The sequence below is a fragment of the Pagrus pagrus genome (genome assembly GCF_965226575.1).
Source record: "Pagrus pagrus genome assembly, chromosome: 2".
NCBI classification, from domain to species: domain Eukaryota; kingdom Metazoa; phylum Chordata; class Actinopteri; order Spariformes; family Sparidae; genus Pagrus; species Pagrus pagrus.
In genome coordinates this window covers 10,298,932-10,325,687 of record NC_140186.1, presented here as the reverse complement: position 1 = coordinate 10,325,687, position 26,756 = coordinate 10,298,932, and the positions used below count along the sequence as shown (strand labels likewise).

Here is a 26,756-nt window from a genome sequence, read left to right as displayed (position 1 = left end):
TTCCATTTTGTCAGCGTAACTTATTAAATCTTCATGTTCTCAGACAAAAGCAGCGGCGGCGGGGGCAGACACTCCTCCCACGGCGAGGCGGGAAGGATCTTGAAGAGTTCGCCGCCGCCGAAACCCAAAGCCATCTCTCTGGATCGGACAGAAGTCTTCGCTACCGTCCTCTTCACGGAGTTCCTCAAAGAACTGGCTGCCATTGCACAGGAGCACTCCATCTTATCGTACATTCCTATGGAAGAGTGATCGCGTCCCAACAGGCCTCAACTGAACTGAAGATTTTAAAAGACTCTCTTTTATGATTGTTTTCTATTTTTTTTTTGTCATTTTCAGGCACAGAACCTCTTAGATCAAGTGATTTTTACAACTGTTTTTAAAGAAATAAGCATATTTATTTTCCAAGCAAAGATAATCAAGTTCATGTGCTTTTCAATCTCAACTTTGTAGTCGTTAAAAGGGTTTTTTTTTTTCTCGCCAAACTTTCAGCTAGAACTCGACCTGTTTGATGAAGCCTTCAGCAGCCGATAATGCTCAAAAGAGCGAGCTCCAGGTCCACCAACCAAAGACTGTAAAGAGATGATTTTAAAAAAACAAAACACAGCGTTTTTTTTTTTAAAGCAATCAGCCCTTTTCTGGACTTCAGGGTCTTCCGCCCTCTTGTCTGAATGTCTTCTACAACCACAGCAAGATGTCTGCTGCTCAGTGTGGCTCTGTTGAATACTCAGGTGGCCTTTCTGGAGAGTCGTTGCCTCTTTGTCAGCGTGACTGAGCACCACATGGAGCCTCGAATCACAACAATTGTCATTTGAAGAAGAAGAAGAAGAAGAAGAAGAAGAAGGGCCGGCATCATCGCACATCCGAACTCCTCCAATCTTATGCAACTGTTACACGACTGCATTTTTCAGACAGTCGCTTTTGTCTTTAAACTTTACAAAGTGGCGTTTGTGTGTTTTTAGATATACTTTTGTTTTTGGCGTTTTTCTGTTAATTCATGACGGTACCTCAGGAGATTTTCTGCACGATCTGTCCTCTCTGCTCTTAAAACGCTCTTCGGGTGAAGCGGTTTTTCCTCTTAATGCACTAGTTTATCACACTAATGGGCTCCACATTTTGTTTTTCTCCAAATCACAGCAATGAAACCAGAATTATTCACGCTATATTTAATTTGCCTTACTTTAGCGACGCTTGATAATGTACATATTGTAAGAAAAATGTTGTAACGACATAGAACACTATGCAAATCGAGGATGTTTTGGGTATAATTAAGTTCTGCATATTTCCAGACTGGGATGGGGTATTTAAGCTTTTATGAGAGTTTCTATTGCCATATGTTTTCCTCTTTTTTCAAAGAGGTTATACTCGCGGCTAGTTGTTATGATTTGTTCTATTTAGGGATTGTGTAGGGTGTTTAAAGTTGTGTTAAAGTCTGAAATCTCACTTTTGGGAGAGTCGTAGTTTTGCATCTTTTGAAAAACCATCTCAGATTGTGACGGTTACTGAGGGCAAACTGCTGGAAACCGCCTTTATTTCAGCCCAGGTTTTGCACATGGTTGTTAAAATGAGGTAATGCAAGAGAAATATTTTGTTACGAAGCAGAAATACTTTTAAATTGGTGCCTAAATAATGATTTTAGTACACATTATTGCCTGATCTGGAATGGATTAACTCAGGAGTCACATAAAACTCAACAGTATAAGCTAGGGCTGCAGAATTAATCAAAAAAGATTTTTTTTTGCTATATTGTGCAGCCCTAGTATAAGCTTGAAATTAAGTCATTTAAGAAAATTGTTAAGTTGAAGCTGTCCATTTTTAAGGTGTAAAGTAAAGGCCATGGACTGTCCCATACTTTCTGACGTGTTCTGTTTCATATTAACTGATCTCCATGTTGCTCTCAAATGTCTTTGTTTCTCAGTAAAACTTGAGTTTCTAGAAGTAAAGACGACAATAATCACCATCCAGTCACAGCTTGATGGGGACTCTGTTGATGCTATGCAGTCAAGATGTGCATAGTGCAGGAGATAGAACATTTTTGAAGTTAAGATCTTGAATTTTATGGAGGAAAATATGTGAGAAATAATATATATAGAATAAGGGATGCACCGATTTATCCACCAAACATCGGTACTGGCTGATATTTTTCTTGTTGACTGCTGTTAGCCCGTCTGCAAATGAGGTAGCCAGTGACCAATGTTTATCTGTTGTGTCACATAAATTCTGGGAGGGAACATTCATGGCTCATGACACCCCTGTTATCAGTTTGTAGGGCTACATAAGACCTTTTCTCATTCACCTATAGCATAAAGAAGGGCTGAATGACTTTGAAGCTGCTCACTTCATCATGAATATGTCTTTCTTTTCCCGGCACAAAAGGGGGAACAACAAAAACATCAGTGTTGGCTATCTACGAAATTGTTATTTGAAACATCGATATCAGTATCAGCCTCGAATGTCACAATCGGTGCATCCCTGATTACATCTGTTTATGTAGAGCAAAGTTGTTGTTTCAGTTATGAAATGAATTATTATGGACTGCAACTTCTAACAAATACATCAATGTACTTTTATACAAACAGTTTTTTTCAGAAGAAAGCAAATGATGAAAAGGCGACCGTACATCTTGTAGTCTTGTGAAACTATCCCAACTTGATAAACATCCGTCATCTCATTAATCCAGCTAATAAGACGATGAATTGTGTTGAGCTTTAGTTTGTACCTGGATTGTGTATTCTTTGTTCCTATTTAAATCCACTCAGTCAACTAATTACACGGTAGGATCTGTTTGTACTTTTTCTAGAAATGGCTTAGAAATTTATATTTGTATCAATCAAAGGCCGTTTTCACAATCTTTCTCTCCGGTAAACGAATGTTTCAGAGCACTTTATCAGCCTTTTCATACTGCAGTGCCACTCTGCACTGCTGACCCTCAACCAGCTCAGATCCAGTCTGTGTAACATACCCGGTGCAGCATCACAATAAATGTTTCGGCAGCATTGTGGCATGAAAACTGGGTTTCTTATTCCAAAGATTCATCCTCTCTGACACCATTTGGCCTCAGTTTTCTATCCGAGATGTGATCAGGTTTCTGTTCCACACAAAGGCATGCCTCTTTTAATAAAGACAACTTCTGATAAATGAAACTGGTTGCTTTTAATGTGTTCACTCTTCAAACTAAAAAAAAAGAAAAGGTTTTCAAAGCAGAAAACCCGGCTAGGTTTCATCTGACACAATCGATATATTATTTCCTTTTCTGCCAGAGGTGGCTGGTGGCTGTTTTTTTTCTGCAGACATTGACGTCCTCATTTAATTCACATTTCCTTTCCGAGCAGCCTTTTCCACCCCGGAGAGATTTAGTTCAAAACTAGGTCTTGTTCTTCAGTAAACACGAGCGCTTACACTTGCATGCAATGACTGTGAAATACTGCAGAGACGAAGCAAACTGTGAAGGAGAAGCTGTTTGACAGGGGAGTTTTTTGCTGAGTGTACAGTGCCGTGGTGTGCTTATGCATGCGAACAAGTTATTACACGGGTCAAAAAGCGACGTGAAGGTACATCAACGTGGGATGAACTCGAGAAAATATGCAAATGAGGCAAAATATGGCCCACCGGGTCTCGTCACCTGCTGACAGACAACCAGGAACTACAACGATTTGAAGCCAAGACTGCCAGGACAAAAGTCTAATAATCCGTTTTGTAATGAAAAAGCTCCAACAGCCTGAGGGGCTGTGCTGGAGCCACACAGGCAGCCTGCAAACAGGTGCAGCTGACCAGAAAACAACACCCCTGTCCATCTGCTGAACAAAAGGTGAAAGATGGAATCTAATGCACCATAATATAGAAGTATTACAGGGTAAATAACCCGCTTCAACCACAAGAGGGAGCTCATTGATCGCTCTCCTTCCCAAGATGTCTTGCGGGGCAATGTTCCTGTTAAATCTCTTGATAGGGGAGCACCTGTCGTGTCAGCAGTTTTATCTTCAGGCTGCGTGATTTTCAGGCCTCACAGATGACTGTAAAGGCCAATAAGGCAGCAGACACTGCTACATTAAGTCACACTGAAAGGGTTGTACTGAATTATATGCAGGACTGCTTTGAGGAATCGTTCTCGAATCGATCTGATTTATTTCCTAACAGGACCACTGGAATGTACCTTTAAAATTAAATTAGATTTTGACTCACAAGCAGATTTTAATCAAATGAAAATATATTTACAGTATTTTGGGATTCATGGACGCCTTTTTTCCCTGACAAACAAGGTGATACAACACTGCCACTGAGAGTGTTACATTTGAAAAGATTTATTTCTTTTTAAACACATATGTAATGTACATAAATACAGAAGATAATGATTGCTGTGCACAGTATTTACAAAAATGTCATCCTCTCATGAACTAAGGATGGAAGCTTCATTTTAAGCTCGACCATCAACAGTTAAATGAACCCACAGAAGAACTGGTGGACGTGATTGCTCTGCAGATCTGCATTTTCATACAGATCTCCATCGTTTGTCTTTCACGAAGGTCACACACGCCACGATTTCGACTCTCGATCTGTGATGAAAAGTCCAACCTTCATGAAGTCATCTCTCGTAAAATCGACCTCACCAAAACTGGGTCGGCTCGCCCTTTGGTCTCTTTCTGAACCAGCCCCATCAGCTTGTTCAGAACTTTCTTGTTTCCATTTCTGATGGCCTGGACCTAAAGACAAACACAAAACCTCTCATGAAATAAAAACAAACAAAACAATGTAATTATTAGTAAGAAGGTAAATCTGAGCCCTCACCTCATCGGGGTGCGAGTCCACCACCTTCTGGCAGATGCTGTGCAGCTGTGCAGTGTCACTAACAAGGCCCAAGTCCTGCTCCTGGATGATCTGGGGGGCTGTCTTGCCCGATGACCTCCACATCTCCTGGAACACCTTAGAGCAGAGAGAAGACACAGGTGAGAACCCGAATGCAAACAATCCCTAGCTGGGGGTGTTTGTATTGAGTGGCAGATTGAAGGGGATAATTGCATGGTCACTGACCTGCTTGGCAACCGAGGAGGAGATGTGTCCTGTTTCCTGGAGGTCCAGCAGCTCAGCCAGGGCAGAAGGAGAGACAGGGCTGAAATGAAATAAAGACAATTTAATAGGTGTCCTGTAGAATATGTGATTTACATGGAGGAAGAGAGAGAGACAGTGGAACCATCAGACTGAAAGGAAGGAGTCCATCGACATTTGTGATTTGCCTAAATGTGTTTGTCTTGCCGATGACTTCTTGTTTATTCCCCAGGCTACCAGACAAACTGAATCAAAAAGCCTGTTGGAATATATTAAGTAGAGACACCGTTCCATTCAGCGTACTGCAGGCCAGACAGTCCATCTCAACTTAATTATTTTTAAAGACGCCGGGAAAAATAGATGAAAAGTATCCATCTTTACAAACACAGCTTGGTGTGGCGGACTGTTTCTGTGTCAAACAGGGTGGTGTACTTGGACCTTAGAGGGTACTTGAGCAGTTGCTTGGAGGCTCAACTAATTGGAATTTTGATGAAAAATATATCCACATTTTTGTGTTAAGGAGGAAAATAAACAGCAAGTAGGATCACCAGTTGGTGTGATACAGATTTTTTGTAAAAATTGGAAATAGTTAGCTGAAAGTAATGAATACATTTTTTAATAAAGCTTTAATTAAAGCTAAAAAGTGATCAATGAACAGTTTAAATAGCATTATTTGACAGTTAACTTACACTATTTCAACTGCACATGTAATACTTTTAGCTAACTATTTCAACTTTTTAACTGTTCGGTACTTCTGGCTCACACTTGTAACTGTTCAGTAGGCTGAACAGCTGAACTAGTTAGCTAAAAGTACTGAATAAACAGTTGAAATTGTGAGCTAAAGTTGAACTAGTTTGCTAAAAGTAATGGATAAACAGTTGTGGATAGTAATGGATAACCACACTTATATAGTTGAAAGAATAACATCCAGTTTATCATACACTGATAAGGACATAATGAGCGGTGCCAGTGAGGGGGGAAGCTTCTGAGCTCATGTGGCTGCATGTCTGACATAAAACACTGGGAACCACTGAAGTAGAAAACCCCTCATTATATTTGTTTTAAATTTTTTAACGTCTGTCTGCCATCATGTCACCATCCTGCCACGAATCAGCCACCGCACTCGCAGTGAGTTGCGGCAGCTGCCAGCACACCCGGCAACATTTCCGAGGTGAAGCCCTGGAAGAGTGACTCATCTCAGCCGGTGGAAGCACCCGAATGAGCCCTTCATGACATGTCCAGAGTTTCTCCTCTCTGGCTGCCCGACCCAATATTCCTCCCAATTTCATATTTGACTTAAGTGAGAGGGGCCACAGGAAGTTTGGGAAGATTACACAGCAGCAGACTGTCATCATATTGACGCATGCATCATTGTTAAAACTCCTCAAAACATTTTATTTTATGCCCAAAACGCCATTTATTTTTTTATAACGACACTCCCGGGAAGCTGAGTTTCTAACTTTCTTATCGGCCTGTGGCTTTTGGCAGTTCTGCCGGCCACTCTTTGTTTTTTCCTCAACCCTCATCCTTTCAACCAAAGCAAATGCAACATTATGCATAAATAAACAGCAGCTACTTTGTGGTTTACTCACACACAAGTGCGTCACGACCATCTGGGAATGGCAGATAAAGTAAAGCTCACAGCATCTGCATTGACGTCAACTCATTACTCGTTTCAATTTCATTTGCTCTGTAATGACTCAGAGATTTTTTATTCTAAGAAATTATCATATTTTTTCAGAGCTGAACAATAGTGAAAATTACTCACTCGAATTAACTACTCAGAACAATGTGAGTGGACTCGATGAGCCGAAGTGAAGTTTCTAAAGTCGTGATCCGGCGACTGTCACGACCTCCGGTAAGAGCTTGACGAATACAACTCAGACGACCATCCTCGTGTGTTTGTTACTAATAATCTGCCATTTAAGAAAATTGCCTCTAAAAAATGAGCTGAAATGAGAGTTGAAATTAGCGCCGCAGTATGCTGCAAACAGAAACAGTGGGAGACCGGTGTTATTTTTGCATAGCCGGTAGCTAGATAGGCATCTTCGTCTTTTTTGAAGCACAAGTGTGAAAGGTACTATGGCAACTTCTCTTTGTATCCAAATACTTAAAAAAAAGACATCAATTTCAAATACTTTTGGAACATTTACAAAATCCAAACATGCTCCAGCTGACAGGCCTTCAGCTGAGGGAGATCAAAACAACACCTTCTTCCCCAAAAAGTAATGATCTCCCTAATTTAATTTGGTTTGTCAAAACAGCCTTTTCTCTGGCAGCCTGTCAGTCTGTCGCAGGTGTTTTCTCATCATCACACACAGGAATCAGAGAATATCAGATGGTTTATGATCTCACACATGTCATTGTTGTGTAGTATGTGACGCTCTAATGATTTAATCATCCTTTGATCGTCAATCAAACCAAACCAGTTCAGTGTAAATTGGTTAAAACAGAATTATTTGATCTTGCTAATGCTGATTCGCTGTCATTTTTCAACACAGACATTGTAGCCTGATTATAAAAACATTACTCCGAGCACCGTGCGGCAGAGACTATATCTCTTTTTGTGGTTAAATGCTCTTTAATCCAGTGCAACCCTTCTTGGGGAATAGAGAGGAAGCGGTTCAATAACTCAGGTTTTAGAGGCATTTCCTATTGAGCCAAGAACAACTGAAGGTTTGGGTGTGTTAATGTGTGTCAAGGGTGGGAATGAGCAGCAACTCCAAAATAAGATTGATTTTCTACAAATGAAGTGAGTCTGTCATTACGATTCTTCTTCCCCTGTTGCTATTGTTTTTAATAGCAGCTACGACTGCTGTGCATTTAAAAAGCCGACACTTTAAAGCCATTGAACAGACCTCATTCAGTATCACTAGCTAAGAAGCAAATTGTTTGTCCAGGTAGAGCATTAAAGTTGATTTATGACTTTGTGGACTGCTGCTAGCTCCTGACGTTCTTCTTTACAAGCCTACACAAGCCATTTCCTGCCCCCTCAGCTCATGACCACTCGTGTTGATTCTGGCGCCCCCTGTGGACAAAAGCGGAAGTGTTTCTACCACCTTGTGTCTGAGGAACTTGATCTGGCTAGTGTTGCGATTTACCGATACTGATGATAACCTTGATATCAAACAATTCAATATTGATGTTGCGTGTGTGAATGAGCCGGTGTGTACGTTAGGCTTTTATGATCTTTTGTTTATCAGTTTATCTGGTAGTAATTGTTCTTTTTGTTAGCTTTTGTACAATTACAGACTCTGTCATCAGCTCCCTATACACACATTCATCCTCAAAATTGTTTTAATTTGAATCTGATCCATTTGACCAGGATTAGGAAGAGCTATATAAGCTATATCGAAAGAGCCACTTGTCTCACTGATTGTCTTGTTTGCTTACAGTGTGTAGGTCATATATAGGCATCGGTATTAAATTGAGAGTGTTTCATAACCAGTTAAAAACTCCTTGTAGTACATTTAACTGAGATCTACTGTTCGTGTTTATCAAGAGGGGATTAGTTCTCCCTACAGTAGCCTCCTTGCTGCTAGGATTTTTTGAAAGCTCCATCAGAGAGCAGAGCTGTGTTTGCCAAATCTATCTGTATAACCATCTGCTTTAACTAGTCAATTTCTCAGACTGAAGTTTGATCTTGAGTTACATGATGTGGAGCTGAATGTCTGATACCAGATATAATAAATCACTTTTGGGTGACGCGAAATCACAGTTTTTACACATGAACACTTTTGTTTTCCAATCTGGAGAGTGAGTAGTTTTTCCTTTAAGTGCATTTTTTGACTAGCTTTTTTATGACATCATTACAGACGGAGGAAAGATGACAGGATAGAAGGAGAGAGAGAGAGATGGGTGAGAAAGGTAGGACCTGAACTCGGTGCATTCATGGTCAGGGTTGTAACCTCTAAGCTATGGGGGCACCCCAAGTGAATAGTTTAACCTTTATTTTTTAACCTTTTCCTCTTCACATTGCTTCATTTATCATACGAGGATTCAGTATTTTGTGAGGAAAAATAAAGCAGAAGTTGGAGCGAATTCAGAAAAAGTAACCCATGACCTCCTGACTCACAGGCTGAAAGCAGCTTCAACAAAGCGTCTTCCCATGTGTACTTTTATCTGTACATGTTCCATTCCACCTCCTGCATTCAAAATGTGCAACAAGCCAATCGCAAGAGGCTGGAGCCCTGACATCCGAGACCTGATCACTGGCAGCGTTCAGACGCTATGATGGTATTCTGTGAATACTGTAAAAGCTACATTCTGGGATGTCTCACCTTTGGCTCACACTCATGTCTTGCAGTTTGAGGTGACCCAACAGCTCGTTTGTCACCCAGCCAATCACCTTCCTTGGCTCCTTCTTGGTCGCCTTCAACACTGCCTCAAAGTACTCGACCAGGCCGTCCTCATTCTGCAACAAGAGCGCTCTCAATCACTTCACATGCATGTTATCTAATTAGGGATCAAGCAGAGTCCAGCAGTGCACAGCTGCCTCTTGGATTCAAGCAGGACTTCATCCGAGCTGACTCTTCTTGGGCTTGTTCAAGCGGCAATTAAAATAAAAGATGCAGGAAAGAGATTTAGTAAGGGAATCGACTCTCTCACTGGTTGCTTTCACCCACTTATAAACTCACCACCAGAGTGAAGCTGTGCTCGGGCAGGATGCCGTACGTTTGCACCAGCCTGTCTCTTTTGACACTGGGTAGCTCTGGCAGCCCTTCCCTTATCTTCTGCACCACCACCGCCTGGCACGCATCAATGCCAGTGGGCAGTGATGCGTTATCCTCATACACAATCAGAGGGGGCAGGTTGGGCTCGGGCATAAACCTGAAAGAAAGGGAGGGAGGAGGGAGAATGCTTTATCAGCAGTACAGATACGCTCGGAGAAGAGAGGGTTGGCTTTGGTTGGGATACTAATAGTCCTCTTGACACCACACTTGTCACATTTCACTTACTCCCCTAATCATTTGACTCCATCAGTCTTAAACCTGCCCATCTATCTATCATTCCCCCTCCTAAAATCAAATACCTTGAGTGATGTATGTTTATTTCCCTCCATCTACCTGTCACTCAAGAGGCTCTCATCCTCTTTCAGTCCCCACTGAGGACAAGGTCACCTCCTCCTGATATCATAACTGCACGTCAATAAACACAAGCTCCCGGCACCAAAACGAGCAGAGATTTGTAGAGAGCCCACACACTCACACTCACCTGTAGTCCTGAAGACCCTCTTTGTCCCTCATGGGAATGGTCTCCCTGTAGGAAAAGACGCACACATCATAAATTAACAATATTTTGCTAGTAACCGGGGTCGGGCTGTCATTTCTAGATTTTTTTACCTCACGATTATCATGGCCAAAATAATTCATGATAATGAGATTATTGTGATATCTATAGAACATTTTAAAAATATAATAACTTCAAAATCATCTTTAACTGTTAGAAGTGCAATATGTAAGAATTGGCCACTTGTCGAATTCATACTTAAAATAAATAAAGTAACTGCTAACTGCGGCCAACTGTATCTGCTGCCAATAGCTAGTTAGCTCAGTTAGCTGTGCAGCTGGCAGTGCTGGGAGCTTGGAGGAAAGGGGGAGTTGCTGGTGCAAGACACAGATATCATAACATTAAAACTGTTATTCCTTCACACTCTGTTGATAGTTTTAGGCAATCTTTAAATGTTTTTAAATAATATTCTTACATACTGCACCTTAAAAATTCTGCATCTATCAACACTTCGTACAAACCCTGCACCTGAGCCCAGAAAACAATTACTGTGTAGTGGTGCTTTGCAAGAAAACAAACATGAAAAATAAGGAGATGAAGACTGGGAACATGTGAGTGCTGATGCCTTCCAGTCAAACCAGTGTAGTTGAATCTCTAGCCACCTTCACAGGAACAAGAAAAAAAGAGCCAATCACAGGCCAGCACCCTCTGTTAACCACACTTCACCATGTACCTTGGACAAGCCCTCATGGGAATGAGGCAGAGCACCAGAAGATGATCAAGGCCTCAGCTGTGTGCGAGCTGGCTCATTCTGTGAGCTCATAAGCCTGTGAGTAGCACATAGCTCACAGATAACACAGGATGACGGCGGCATCCAAATGGCTCTATTCATCATGATTACCATGAAGGTTCTTCCTCAGCAAAAGCTCAGGACTAATGAACCAGGCACAGATCCCAGTCAGAGGGGGCCGTAGTGGCTCGGGCTTGGCAATCGTGGCCCTGCTCTTTCATCTTCTTACCCTGATTTGGAATCGTACGTCCGGGTCTCGTTTTGCACCGTCCCCCCTCTCTGCAGGACATCGATCTGTCTCTGGATCTCGTAGTCTGGTGATGTAAGGGAGGACATGTTCACAAATACAGACAGTTAATTCACTAACAAACACCAGAATGCACAAATTACATTTTGTGGTAAATACCAAACATCTGCTGTGATGTACTGGCAATCCTCAGGTCTCTGACTGCTGCTGCCACATTATAACTGTGATAAACGATGTTTTTCTCCGTGACTTTTAAATACCAATTCAGCAGCAGAGTAAATGTGATACAACTTTATTGATAAATAATTCAAGCACAGCAACGCGCTACGTCAAACCGTACTTAAAATCCTGCATGTAAAGAGCTGGAATTTTCTGGCTGTGACTCTTTGTCAGCTATTTAAGTGAAGCTCAATCAACAGTCAGTGAAGTCAGACTCGACATTAAATCCATGCTTTTTTAAGTGAGCAGCTGCCAGAAGCCAATTCAGCTCCTATCGCACAGTTAATTGTTTGTGACTGGTTGTCAGTCCCAAACGTATTGCTTCACGAGTTACTGTCAATATTAACTAAGCTTCCTGTCTTAATGCCTCTTCATAAACACAGCGATCTTGTTTTCATTTAAAACAAACAAACAAAAACAAATTCTATCTTTAAAAAGGAAATAAAAGTTGTTCTTACACCTGACAGATCCAAAACTGCAGGAGTGTGTGTGTGTGTGTGTGTGTGTGTGTTTTTGTAGTGTTTGAACTACAATTCATATGGAAATCTTTATTAGGAATAATCCCTTGAGATGTATTTCATTGGATTTTTATTTGCCTTGTCTATGTAGCAATTTAATTTTAGTTGCTCAAGGTAGACTAAATTTGAACTATTGTACAGTTCATACTGTTGCGTAGTTGTTGTTCTCAATCTTTTCGAGTCGCGGACCCCAGAAAAATCAGGTTGGTTTCCCCCAGGCACTGACTTTTATCTCACAACATTCTGAAAGTGAAAAATGAAAAGACGGAGGTTTGTTTTTTTTGTGTCTACAATTTGTCCCTCTGAATTGTAGTGTGGTAGTATAAATAGCATGAAATGGAAATACACAAGTGAAATAAAAATAAGCTGCAGATTCAAACTCTAAAAGAGCTAGGCTAGCTGTTTCCCACTGTTTCCAGTCTTTTTGCTAAGCTGGCTGCAGTCAAAATGTCAAACTTTTCCTTTGGGTACAGTACTTGAGTAAATGTACTCTTTTTCTTACCTTTTACTACCAATTTGACTTGCAGCACACACATACTTACACACAGACAAACTCTACGTAATTCCTCCAGGGTGACAGAGCGTGCAAATGTCGACTCATAAAACGGTCTTTACTTTCCACATGCATGAGCAATCATGCAGCCAGTTGAGACTCATTCAGATGGAACAGCCATCCAGCTACGCTTCCTTTAAGTTTTGAAAGTTTAAGGTGCTTACCTATAGCTCTGGCCAGGTATCGGGCGCTGTTGATGTTCTTCACCTCGGTCCTGATGCCCAGTGGCTCGCCTGGTCTGTGGACGGACACATTGGCATCTACTCTCAGCTGGCCCTCTGTGGAGAAAGACGAAGAAGAAGCACACTCAGTGGGAAAGGAGTTTGGGTTTAGAGGTATGACAGCTTGCAAAAATAAGAGGGAGGAAGGCAGAGAGACAGAGAATGATTTCCATACCAGACATGTTGCCTTGACAGGTGCCCAGGGCTTGTAGGATGAGCTGAAGCTCTCTGACAGCTGCAGCAGCCTCCTCTCCACAGCTCATTTCTGGCTCCATCACCAGCTCCATTAGACCTACACCTGACGCATGTGAAGACAGCTGTGTTGTACATCTCTGAGGTATCCATCCCATGGTGCTCTGTGACAAACCTCACCAGCTCTCGCTTTGTTGAGCACTTTTAAATCCATCCATAATGTCTGTCTGACATGTTTTCTTCCAGATTAAAATGTTTTTTTCTTATTGTCAACAAATTTCATGGAAATAATAGAATTAACATGTGTTAGTACATTGCTCAAAACTTTTCTGTCTTGCCTACTGTCTATGGCACTCAGCACTAAGCGCATTTGTTCAAACTAGGGCTGCACCTAACAATTTTTTTATTAATTTTTATGTAATATATATACTATAGTCGTTAAAATGTCAGAAAATGGTGAAAAATCTCTATCAGTGTTCTCCAAGGCAAAAGATGATGTCCTCAAATGTGTTGTTTCTCCCACCATTTCCCAAAGATATTCAGTTTACTGTGATAGACAAATAAAGAAACCAGACAATATTCACATTTAACTCATTATGACCCGGGGCGCCCATTAAAAATGCATTCTAAAGGCTGAGGCATTGTTTGAAATCGCCTCCAAAAACCTGAGGGTTTTCTGAAAAACTTTTTTTTATTATCATGTTCACTAAAACCTTAATTTCTCAGCCTCTGGAGCAGATAGAAATTTGAAATAAAAACATTTACGAGCTTAAGACCTTGGCTTTAAAAGGGAATTCGTTGCCTTGGCTCTGATGTTCAATAATGAATCACAATATTTTTTTTCGAAAAAAAAAAAAAATGACTCACCTGGTCTTCAGGGTGTATACAAATCTTTCGTCTGGTTTTAATGGATTAAGAAGCTGCAACCAGAGAATATTTACTTTCTTTTTCCGTAGAAAAAATACTCAAAAATGTATTTTTACCTCTGCCAACGAGGTTATGTCTTAACCCGTGTCCGCTTGTTTGTTTGTTTGGTTGGTTGGTTGGATTGGCAACAGGATTACACAAAAACTATTGAGCGGATTTCAACGAAACTTGGATAGAGGATGGGTCTCAGCTCAGAATAGAGCCCACTAACCGATCCAGGAAATGTTTTCTCACTTTCTTAAACATTGCAAGATAGGGCATTTGGCTGTTATTTACAAGTGAGTACGATTTGATGCAGACTCTAATAAAAGTCTGGATCTAGCAAATCTAAATATGTTTTAATAGAGGGTCATCTTTTTTAATTGTCCTAGCGGTTGGCTGTTACAGATCTGGTGATCTTAAATTATGTTTATGCTGTTATGGGTGGTCTGAATTTAGAGTGATACAGTGCTATCGAGTTTGATATAAGATTTGGTTTGATTGAATTAAAGGAAACCGTTGAGGTAAGTGCTCTACTGAGTGCCATTCTAGTTTTATAGTTTCAGTAATTTCCTTAAAAAACCCGGGCACTGTACTTTATAGAGAACTCAAACAGTAGTAAATGTAGTAATGAAGTGGAGTTATTGGGCTCTATTTTCAGCCACAGGGGCTGGACTAAAAAATAAACTACAGAGCCCATGTTCAAAGTAATAAAGGTCATCCAGTGCAAAGGTGTGGCTCACTGATGTGTTTTGAATAGCTTTTGGACAACAATGAGGGTCTGTGGCACAGAGGGATAAGCTATATGAGGCAGGACACGCTGATATGATCAATTTATGGCTGTCACTAAGAAAATATAAAATACCCAGACTTATCCTAACGCTTTCAGACATTACCTGCTCTGTTGAGGTCTATGAGCGTCTGGCTGCGGACGTCATCATGGAGGCTCTTGCCGCTGTCCTGCTCCAGCTGAATCTGTTTGATGCTGACAGTTTTTCTGATCACCTGGCTCCTCTTTTTTCCTCCCAGGAGGCTGTAAGCCAGCACGCCGTCTACTGCGATGGGCCGCCGCAGCTGAGTGATCTGGTATCCAGCCTGAAATTTAAAAACACATCAGCCTGATATGAAGAAAAATCTGAGCTGAAAGATTGTGGAGTAAATAGAGGACCCAAAACCAGAATGTTTGCCGGCTGTGTTAGTGTAGCGTACGCTGAGTCCATGTGGAGAACAGCACTGTCGACTTAGAAGAACTTTAAGGTCCTCCGAGAGGCAATTTGCGGTACAGAACATATAGACGCATTAAAAGCACAAACAAAACAAAATGTGAGCTATTTGCACAGACCTAATCCCACATGAAATAACTTCCTTGAAGAGAGCATTTAAGGTGGCTGCACTAGTATGCATGATTAAAAATTCAAACTATTACACCACTTGGGAATAATGTGTACAATCCCATCTTTTATCTCTTTCATAGAATACAAGAATCTTTTGCTAACTGATATCCTCCTAGCTCACTCTGGAATAAAGCTGGGGGTAAATCTTTATGGATATAAATGTTCCCGTTTAGCTCGATAACCTTTCTAATGTTGGCTTCTGATATGTACGTCCAATGTTAATTACATTAATGTTAACTGTTAACAAATTAATATGTTGAAACTTTACATCTCTTTAGAAATCCCAATATGATACGTAGCCTATGAGGACGTATAAGTGGTTTGCAGAAATGTTAACTGCCAACATTTTATCCTGGCGACTCGGCGCAGACATATTCTGAAAATTGCAATATGAGTAAATTGGGGTCAGTCAAAGATACATGATGATCCTATTCCAACCAAAGAGAGCCAAGTACTGCTGGGCTGGTGCTAGTGCTGGTTCAGATTTGGCTCCTTTAAAGAAACACTTTGCTTTTCGTGCGTGATAGCCACTGTACAGTCACATTACTCAGTCACTGTACACGTCTTCAGTTTCCCAGCATTGCTAGGAACAACTATGATGGCCTACATCAACTCTTTACAAGTGTTGCTCCTTGCTTTGCATTGCCTTCATTGGCATCCAACCATGACTGGTCATTGGATCGTTGTTGCTTCAATTTGGCATGGATGAATGGAAAGATTCCCTCCTTTTGAGAGCAGGAAAATGCATCAAATTATGGTAGCAAGATTCCCATTTCCTGGAGTCTTTCATTTAAAACCCACTGTGTGTTACATTCAGTATAATAAAAAAAACAAAAAACACAGTGGCCACCGATTGGCTGAAGCATCATTAAAAATTTCTCTCAAGGTCTCTACTCACAAAAGCATGAGAATAATGAATATTTCACCTGCTCCTATATTCCTGAAAGAATCCAAGCTGCCCCCGGTGTTAATCTCCCTCGTTACTATGGCAACCACATCACAGGACCTACACATTAATCATACTTATGCTAAAGAGAGCGAAGCCGTGGGAGAAGAGATTGGGGGGGGGCTGTTAGTCATTGGCTTTCTGTACAATGTGGCTGATCGACATAATCAATCACCTCCACGCTTCCATCAAATGAGAAAGAAATGACACATTATTGGAGATTATATTGTTCGATTTCTGTTCTTTTTTGTGGATTCAATCTTTAAACCTGCTGGATATTGTGAATAATGTTGCAATTTTGTCTCAGCCGTTACAAAATGTTGTCTCTGCTGGTTGAAGCACACAATACTGTACATTAGGGAGCATCTCTATTAGTGAAGGCTATTTGCATTCCCCTGCATAATAAATCAACAACTGTTCCTACATAACGACGGACGAGGAGAGTCTGTTGTTAATAAGATCCTGGTAGCCACATTAAGTTTCCCCCACTTTACACTCTGACAGCAGATTGAGCCCTAATGAGCAGTGATGCTCCAAACACTTCCTGTGACTCCTTCTCCTCCCATTTTCACATCCAAAGATACGGATGCGTGCCAGCTCACATACTGTACACACACACACACACACACACACACACACACACACACACACACACACACACACACACACACACACACACACACACACACACACACACACACACACACACACACACACACACACACACACACACACACACACACACACACACACACAAAACTAATTTCCGTGTCGTGAGCCGCTGAGTCATTTCCTGACTCATTTTAAAGTCACTAAACAAACCAGTCGGTCATCTCATTACTCGAGCCTGCACACTGGTGTTCCTCTCTGCAACCCACAAACATTCATTGCTCTCATTAAACACATGTCAAGGCTTCAACAGCCAGGCCATGTCTGTTTATTTGGAGACTTAATATCTCAAGGAAATTGTCATCATTTGTTTTTTGCTGGCATGCCAGTGTGGAGCTGCGTGTTATTAAAAGGCTGTTCAAAACTTTATGTAAGTGTCTTTCCTGCTATTTCAATCGGAAGAAGGAACGCTGGTTGGGCAGCAGCATTAATCATTTAATGAGCAACTGTGGTGTTTTACAAAATGCAATCAGGGATTTCTAGTGGAACATATCAATAATGTACAACGCAATTTACAAATGTATTTTTCAAGGGCGGGATAATTTCTCCCTCGGTCCTGCTACTTGTTTGGTTTTATGAGCATAGATTAAAGTCAAACTTTAGGTCGAATGTGAAAAATGTCCCATCATCTGCATAATTAAAGCTACTGTGGCTCCAACTATCAAGCTGTTACACACAACACTGGGACAGATAACTCTTTTTGAGCAGCTGATGAGATTAATGCGAACTAAATAATTCTAAACAAGGCAACAGCAGGTACTGCGCAGTTAATTTAAAAGACAAATAAAGGCTCAGGCTCAACCTGCTGGCATGACTTGTTTGGGAAATCTCACAGAAAAATAAAAACTGTAATCGGGCATTATCGCCCCTGCTGTGCGTGTCAACTGTTGAGAATTGTTCCAAAAGGAGGTGATGCAATCTCTGGTAAACACACAATGGAGCGAGAGGAACCCGGCAATAAATCCGGCGCTTCTGGAGGGGATTTTGCTGGAATTTCAAGATGTATGGACTTTCTTGGGGAGATAATGTATCCCTGCCATGGCGATTAAAATATGTACTGCTGCAACTGTGTGATAAGTCTGTGAAATATCAAATGGAACAAAACTCTATCTATGAAGATCGACAGAAAGCCGTTGTGCTCCATCAAGCTTTATCAGTCACATTTTTCACAATGAAGTCAAGTTAGAAAAGCAGAAACTAATCAGAAATATAAAAAGAAATACATAATAGATTTCAGTGCAATCAAAATGTGTAATGTCTGGTCAAAATAGGCCAATAAAAATACCAGCTCAAGCTCCTATTCAGTGCTTGCTTCTTTATGAGGCTCCTCTATTTTCAAGCCAGTTTCTATGAAATACTACAAAAGGAAAAAGAAAATATGTCTCTTTAGTTCTTCACTACATAATTATCCTCCTCATTACCTTGCCCAAAGCTGTGTAAGCATTATATCCTACCACGGAAAGAGCGACTTTAAAAAAAAGTTCAAAATGTAAAAAAGAAAATCGCCTTTCTTCCGAGAATTTCTAGATTCATGAGAGGAGGTCTCTGTGGGGCAAAGTCACCGCAGAGTTCCCATGACATTTCCATCTAAGCTTTAAAATGTCACTCATAATGGCAGTAAAATTACCCCGGGGCTCTGAGGGGTGGTGAAACCTTGCCATGCGAGCACTCCATTACAGAGAGCAAAGTGAACATCACTTGGACTGTTAAATGGAAACATCAGTGTTAAAAACAGTTTTTTATTTAAACACCTCCAGCACTATCTTACCAAACTACGGATACGTAATTCCTCATTGGCAAACATGCCTGGTCTACTTCACTGATTATTTAATTAACAGCAGTAATTATGAAAACCGCAATAGGAGGAATTTACAGCTGCAATGAGAATGTTTTTGCCACTTGGGGGCAGCTGAAAAAACACAGTCGCTTAATTAAACATCCAGCAGCTACAGAGCAACAGTATCATTAATTTAGAGTCGTGTTTCTGGCCACCTGATGAAACCAAGTCCAATATTCACTCTCATTTAGCTCTGTTTTTGGTCTCTCTATGTAATATACAATCTGTCTTTTTAGCTGCTCCAATATGTTCACCAGATAGTCGGTAACTGTCTGCTGTTTGGTGCTGAGGAGGCAGTGTAAAGTGGTTATTTAGAGCCCTTCACTGAAAACACATGCCTGCTGCAGCCCAAAAGGACCCTATGAGAGTGGGGAAAGTGAACAAAAACAGTAAAGTAGTGGGCCAGACAGCTTTAACAGGAAGCTGAAACTCACTTTAAACCTCCGTAAAATTGAGGGAAGCTGCAGATTTGTGTGATAATTTAAGCCCTATTTTATACTGTTGTTTATTGGGTGTTCAACTGGAGCCCAGAGGACAGAAACAAGATCAATAAATGGATCAAAAAGGCAGGATCCACTATTGGCTAGAGCCCTGACTTGGAAGAAGTGATCGTGGAGCAAAGAATGGGTAGGAGGCTCAAGAGTGTGACGCAAAATGATAATCATCATGTTTTAGCGAGCTGAAGAGCTCTTTTAGAAATAGGCTCCTATGCCGATGGTGCTCTTCAGACAGACTTGAGGAAGTCCTTTGTACTGCGGATAAGTTTTTTAATGAACACTGTCGCTGTGGACGATGGCGATGATGATATAAGGTTGATGACAAGGATGGTGGTTGTACTAAGGATTCTGGTAAAGTTCATGTCCATGAATTTGTTAATACACATATAACCAATAACATATAGTACTACAACCAGACTGATGCTTACACTGTTTATTATGGTGCTGTGTTCTCCCCTTATTTTCGATGCATCTCAATGTACGGCATCCTTAATTTTCCGTATGACCGCACACGGCTACTTTGTCATCATTCAAATTCCCTTTTTATTTAGAAGCTCCTCTCAAAATCAGACTACAACAGTCTACAATACAAAAGCTGCATCTTTCCAATACCAGTATCTGTGTGACCCACCTCAGATACATAAACATTACATAAACAAAACATAAATCTGTCTGCAGTGCATTACATAAGTGCTGTAATCTACAGAAATATTGTTTTCACATAGCAGCTCTAGGACAAACACCACAAACATGACCCTGCTGCACACACGTGACAGCGCCTCCTCAATTCTTGGCTGATTAGCTGGGCCTGCTGTAACAGTTATTCTTTAGCTTCAGATGAAAACAGACAATGTGGTGAGTAACTGTGAGGCAGATTTTGCACACAGTGTACATCTTGTCCAGTTCGCGCTTCCTTTCCATGTTCATAAAATCTGATATTTGCACAGATGTCCACTTTCAAAATACCTGATGTCCGCCCGCAATTCAATGCGAGAGAACAACATTGCTACATCTTGTGATAATTTGATTTAATAAAAATGTTAAAGCTGCACTCATCAATCATCATCAATAGGCCAGAAAAATAATTGTAATGTGAAAGTGATTAAAGCAAGGTGAATAATTACAAACTCTGCAGTGTCCTTCAGCGCCACTGAGTGTTTTAGCTTCTTTCAGCTCATCGTTTTACTGTCTTCATCTTTACTGTTTTGGTTGACTCTCGTAGCTCTCATTATTATCATTTCCAGCCATAGCCGGCGGTTAGTTTCAATGAAAAACGCTCTGAAAAACCCACTTCGAGCTAATTACCCTGCACTAAACAGCAGACAAAAACAGCTAGCGTCTACCTGTTGAACCCAGTACAGCATGTAACAGATATTTCCCTCAGCATTTGGTGGAGACAAAAACAGAGCTAAAAGGAGAGTGACTATTAGACCTTCTATTAGACTTCACTTAGTAGATCAATGCTAATATTGCTCAGTGTCTGCCAGATGTTCTGCTTCCCCTGCAGGTGGCCAAATCGTATAAATGAGTTAATTAATACAGCTATACAAGAGTGTACTTAATAGTAACTATACGAGGAGTTTCCAGTTAGAATGAGATTAGAAAACACCACCCACTCTAACAGAATGGCTGGTATCCAAGTGAAGTCCATTATGGGTAACTACTCAAGATCAGAGTCGTTTTAAGCCTACAAAATTGTTCTTTTTAATTAAATAATTAATTTTCATATCTTATCATTAGTGCAGACAGTTCATGATCAAACATATCACACCCAGAATTGTTCAGTTAGACGGCGCTACCTGGGGTTTTATGACGCAAATAATGACTCAAAATTATGTGAATAAAAATAAAAGCGATGCTCAAATTATCAGCAAAGGAATGGAGGAGGAAATGACCTGTGGATAATGTAAAAAAATAGGAGTGCGCTGAAGGAAATGAGCTGGTAAGTGAGAAAAAATACCGGCCATTTTCTTCAACAGATTTCGGTGTCATTCGTCTGCATGTGTGGCAAATAGCATTTTTGCTGCTTCAGCAAGACTTGCTCACTATTTCAATTAGAGCTCGTGGCCGGGAGAGTTCGCGGGGAGGGTTGTGATGGAGAAGCCGGAGGCAGAAGAGGACGGGCTATATCAGAGCAGAAGCAATGATACTGCATGATGTTCAGGACAACTACGCTGCTGTTTGTCAGATAAGGTTCCCCCGCTAATGCCTGTGCTATCAATCCCCCACCTATTAGCAGGAGACAGGGAGCGGAAACTCACAGGGAGATCAGCGTAGAAGTAGTGTTTCCTGTCAAAAAGTGACTTCCTGTTTATGAAACAGTTAAGAGCCAGGCCTGTCATCACTGCCGCCTCGACACATCGTTTGTTCAGCACCTGGGGAAACACACAGGGACATTACCTGACAAAAAAGCGATCCAAACACAATAGGTTAACAGTGTTTGTATTAAACAACACTCACAGGTAATGTGCCAGGCAAGGATGCATCGAAGAAAGACACCAGGGAGTTTGGAGGTGCTGAGAAGCGAACCGATGAGCCGGAGAATAGCTTGGTGTTGGAGTTAATCTGGGCGTGGATTTCCAAGCCCACGACTCCGATCAGGTGCTGGGGAGCACTGAGGCAGAGAGGAGCAGGACAGAAACAAATTAAAAAAACTTTTTCTTTCCAGGTGGACTGAGGATAACAACATCAGACAGAAAAGTAGCTGTGTAGCACGGCGGGGGAAAATACTTCTTTTGGCCCGGCTGACAGGCGTCCATTAAAATACAGACACTTCAAAGAGAAGCTGCTACTACATACTAATTCTGAGCAGTCTATGAGGATGTATTGTGTTCACACTGGAAAATAAGTATAATGATAAAAGTAGGGATGCAGACTACAAAAGGCTTGATTTTTGACTGTGCTTTTGATGTACACTATCATCCCATAATGCAATGCACAAAGGAAATAGAGGCACTGCTCACAGCTTCAAAAAAATGTAAATGGAAGTGAGAAGTATTAAATCTTTAAAGAGACATTTTGCTTTCTCTTTGTGAAGTTTATTATGTGTCAGTGACACTCAGTTTACTTGACATCCAATGGCCCACTTGTATCATTTGATATTAGTATAAAACTTTTAGATATGTTGATTTGTCTTTTATGCCTCTTGTATATTAACTGCAAAAATACTAGACAAAGTACATATTATACAACTACTCGGTAGAACGGAACTGGGACACAGCTTTCAAATAATGTTTCCTGTAGCACTGCCCTCCTTGTTTGGTGTAGGGGCTTAATTTGTGTTAATGTGATTAGGGGTTGCAGTCTAAATTTAATTTGGAATTAAACACTGCTGTAGACGGTCGGATGGGGTCAAGGCCACACAACTTTGCCAATTTTACACATGAAGATCTGTTTACTTTTCATGGAGTACTGCTGAGCATGTTCAAACTGTTGTATAACGTCTGGCGTGGCGCTGGAAGGAGCTGTCTAAAGGAATTAACCCTAGCAACCTCGATCGTGGCCCGATTAACCCACAGGACAAATTAGCTGTTCATCAACCAAGCATTCAAGCATCTTTTTTGCATTATAATTTCTAAAACTATAGATACTAGATACAATATGGGCCTCTAATATTGGCCATCCCATACAATGGTCAAGTTCTATTTAAACAATGAATTTAGGAATACATAACCATTTAAGCACTGTAGTACAATCTAAAACTAGATACCTTTGCTCATTGAGACCCTTATCAAGACAGCACCTACTTATATGGCCCTTTATCATGTCAATTTAGGTAGTATATGGAAAAAAAAAGTTACATTCAATTCATGTATGTAGTTCAAATTCACAATCACATTGCCTCAGTGGGCTTTACAATCCGCACAGTGAATGACATCCCCTGTCCTTAGACCCTGGATTCGAGTGAGGAAAAACATAAACATTCAATCATATTACCAAAAAACTCATTGCCTCAGAGTGTAACCTTGGTTACTGGAGATTATGAGAGCCCGCTTTGCCCAGCTGGTAATACAGCCCAGTGGTTGAGCTTTGAGATTTATAACAGACAGCTTTAAAACCTGAAGGAGAGCCGTGGAGTTTGGAAATTGTGAGGTTGTAAAAGGCAGGGTGGGTCGAACAAAAAGATGCTCCTGGGATGCTTTATGGGGAATGAAGGATTCTGTTATTATTTATTTATTTAACTTTATCTATCTTAGGGTCCAAAATTCAGTATATAACCATGTCTACAGCTTCATGAAGGAGATACGTATGTAACCATAGCAACAGTGCCATAGCAACAGCACTTTTGCCTAAATCTTCGTTGCGAGTTGGTTAGATCACCTGTTTAACCAAAGTATGACTTAAACAGACAAACTTAAAATAAAAAACGAAACAAACAAACAACAAAAGACCATTTGAACACAACTTATTTTTCTTCAGTAAATTAGCGAGTGGCAACAGTTTAAAATGGAGGTCTCTTGATATACACACAAAAAATATTGCACTCGGAGGAGGAAACGTCTTCGCCCTCCACTTATTCTGTGATTTAGGACACCTTATCGTTTAACACTGCTACATACAGCTCGGTAGAGAGACAGGTCAGGGACACTGTAACACAAACTGTAACACAAACTATTCCACTTTATCAGCCTCACTTACCTTTTAGCTCTCGGCTGCGGTTGACCGTCGCATCGTGAGCTCGACGTGCTTAATCGTCTAACCACACACGACACCTTTGGATAAAATATAGATATTTGTTTATTCATATTATGTAGCAGCTCACTTGCTGCTACACAGGAGGCAGCCATGTTGAAAAATGTCAGCGAACACGGGAAATGTAGTTTTTTAAAGTGACATTTACTATGTGCGTGTACGCCGCTGGTATTTATTAAAAACTACAAAGCCCAGCTTTGGTGGGATTTCGGTTTCCGACATAAGCTGCGTCATTTCCGTTTCGACAACTGGCGGGACTTCTCCTCATGGTAGCTGCTGAATAGGTTGTTTACAGACCTCGAGAAGTTGTTTTTAACGCAGCACCGCTGATTAACTTCATACAACATGATGGCTACAAACGGAATAAATGGCGACGCATCAGTGTCGTCAAAAGGCAGCAACGGCGCTTTTGCTAAGAAGTCACACTCACCTGAGGTAAACGGAGCGGGCACCGAGGCGTCCTGTCACCCCAAGCTCCTGAACGGTGGAGCCGGGCGGCCTGAGAGGTTCACCTTCACCAACGAGCCCACCATTGAGGACATCAGGCGGATGCAAGCGGAGTTCACGGACGAGCGGGACTGGAACCAGTTCCACCAGCCCCGGAACCTGCTGCTGGCCATGGTCGGTGAGGTGGGAGAGGTGGCGGAGCTCTTCCAGTGGCGCGGGGAGGTGGCCGAGGGCCTGCCGGACTGGACCGAGTCGGAGCGGGAGCACCTGGCACAAGAGCTCAGCGATGTGATGATCTACCTGGTGGAGCTGGCTGAGAAGTGTCGCGTAGACCTTCCCCAAGCGGTGCTGCGTAAAATGGCCCTAAACCGACAGAAGTACCCCGCCAGCAAGGTGCAAGGATCGGCCAAGAAGTACACTGAGTACAAGGACTGAGCTTGGATGTCAATCACAGGGACGCTGGATGCAATGACTGCTGGAGCTGCTCACTGACAACATGCTGCAGTTTGACTCTGAACATTATCCCCTTGGTTCAAATGGCTTTCTTCTGGGTTGTCGTGTTACATAACTGTATGAATGCTCTTAACTTTTTTTTATTTTTATTTTAAATTTTCTGTGACAAACATTTGTTAGCCTACATCTGCAAAGTCACATTCAGTAGGCAAAGGCTCTTGGGAGATACTGTGTGTTGGCTTTTATTGAGGATATGTTTTAAAGTCTGTTTTTAGTCTGATTGTTAATGTGCCTGAGTGAATCTAGGGCAATAAGAAAAATATTGCTAGTGTGCAGTGCCTTCAGGGAGTGTCTAAATGAAAATATTTCTTTTTGAACATTTGAGAGGTTAGACCATTAGAAAAAAATGAGGAGTTGAAGCTGAGGATCACTGTCCTGACTGAAGAGGTTGAATTGTATTTTATTTGTTTTTTGATTCATCCTCATTACCCCATCATGTTTGGATCAACTCATTTTCTGTTTTGTTCACAACTGTCAAATTTCTTCCTAAAGTAAAGAGAAAAAAGAGCTCTAATTCTGTCCTGTGTGTTTTCACTTATTTGTCTGTCAGTTAAAACTGGTTGTGATTGGAGCAGCTGACTACATGCTGCAAGTTCAGATTGGGATGTGGGATATATATATATATATATATATATATTTCCCAGCCCATACTAATAACCGATAATTATCCGCTTCTCTGTAGTTGTACCTGTAGTTTATGCACACCTGAGGGTAAAAAATGCCTAAGACCCCCTCTGAACCCCTGCAGAACCTGTATTCCGAGCTGTGCTTGTTCTCCTTCGTCGTCTTCTCTGTGTTTCATGCAAATTGTAAACCTGTAAAAGTACATACCACAACCTGCTTTAGCGGAGTGTGTAGATTCCTTTCTTTTCAAGTCCATGAAAGCAGTTTGGCTTCATATTATCCTCTCTCCTTATTGACTATAATTTCAACTGATTGGTCATTTCTTTGTTCGGCGTTAACACAGCAGCCTGGAAAGACATTTCCACTCAATTACCAGTTTAAGTGCATGACGCTGAGGCAATTGTGCTAATAATACAACAACATTTCCTGACTTAAATCCTGATTTCATGACAGTTATAATATTCTGTTTTAGAGAGGTGTTGATTTCAATTTTATGGTAATTTTCTAGGCCGAAGCCTGTGCAGTCTTGAATTGTATTTAAGTGAGAGGTTTTTATTATACTTGACTGACTTTTAAAGAAGTGGGCTGCCCAGAATATTATACATAACTCTCATTATCACTCTACAAATTCACCTCTGAATAAAGTTTACCTAACTTCCCTTGAGAATATTCAAAATTACCAGGTAGCCTGAACAAAGCCAAAGTTGAGTGTAATAGTAGATAATTTTTCCCCTTGCAGAGTGCTGGAGTGCATTTAAATGGCACTTTTATTCAAAGGACTTTAAGTTTTGCCACTTACTCACCCTTTCACACTCACTGCGGTGAGCCACCTCGCAGGAATACCCAGGAGCGGTTTTGGGATTTGGTGTCTTACCCATGGACATTTGGAAGAGCCTAGGATTGATCTACCGACCTTGTAATGAGTGAACAACCTGATTGCAGTGAAGTAGGGCTGCAACTAACAACGTTTTACACAATCGATTAGTCGTTTATTTTATAAAATGTCAGATTGTGAAAAAGTGACGTCTTCAAATTGCTTCTTTTGTCTACTAACGGTCCAAAACCCAAAAACTCTTCACTCACTGTCATAAATGACAAAGAAAAGCTGCAAATCCCCACATTTAAGTAGCTGGAACCAGCAAATGTTTGACACTTTTACTTAATTTAACACTTTTAACTTAAATTAATTAATCTATTATGAAAGTAGATGGCAATTTATTTT

General features: G+C 41.0%; 3 protein-coding genes across 3 annotated transcripts in view; 2 read left to right on the top strand and 1 right to left on the bottom strand.

Moving 5' to 3' along the window:
- Positions 1-2,996, top strand: part of fhip1aa (FHF complex subunit HOOK interacting protein 1Aa) — a 32,711-nt gene extending 29,715 nt beyond the window's left edge. Inside the window, exon 13 of the mRNA XM_084377291.1 lies at positions 44-2,996. Coding sequence (XP_084233417.1) covers positions 44-249 — 206 coding nt within the window. The 3' untranslated portion in view covers positions 250-2,996. The remainder of the gene's footprint in view (positions 1-43) is intronic.
- A 1,286-nt stretch (positions 2,997-4,282) lies between these two features.
- Positions 4,283-24,060, bottom strand: gatb (glutamyl-tRNA(Gln) amidotransferase, subunit B). The gene is made up of 13 exons (XM_084382604.1): positions 23,897-24,060; positions 21,719-21,872; positions 21,520-21,633; positions 14,812-15,010; positions 12,993-13,115; positions 12,761-12,874; positions 11,289-11,373; positions 10,255-10,299; positions 9,678-9,870; positions 9,321-9,454; positions 5,026-5,104; positions 4,783-4,917; positions 4,283-4,697 (listed from the first exon to the last, which is right to left on the bottom strand). The coding sequence occupies exons 1-13, from the start codon at positions 24,043-24,045 to the stop codon at positions 4,572-4,574; spliced, it is 1,650 nt and encodes a 549-aa protein (XP_084238730.1). The 5' UTR covers positions 24,046-24,060; the 3' UTR covers positions 4,283-4,571.
- A 121-nt stretch (positions 24,061-24,181) lies between these two features.
- Positions 24,182-25,424, top strand: dctpp1 (dCTP pyrophosphatase 1). Its single transcript, XM_084382608.1, has one exon. It carries the CDS (start codon positions 24,296-24,298, stop codon positions 24,830-24,832), a length of 537 nt encoding a protein of 178 aa, XP_084238734.1. The 5' UTR covers positions 24,182-24,295; the 3' UTR covers positions 24,833-25,424.
- Positions 25,425-26,756: the final 1,332 nt, after the last annotated feature.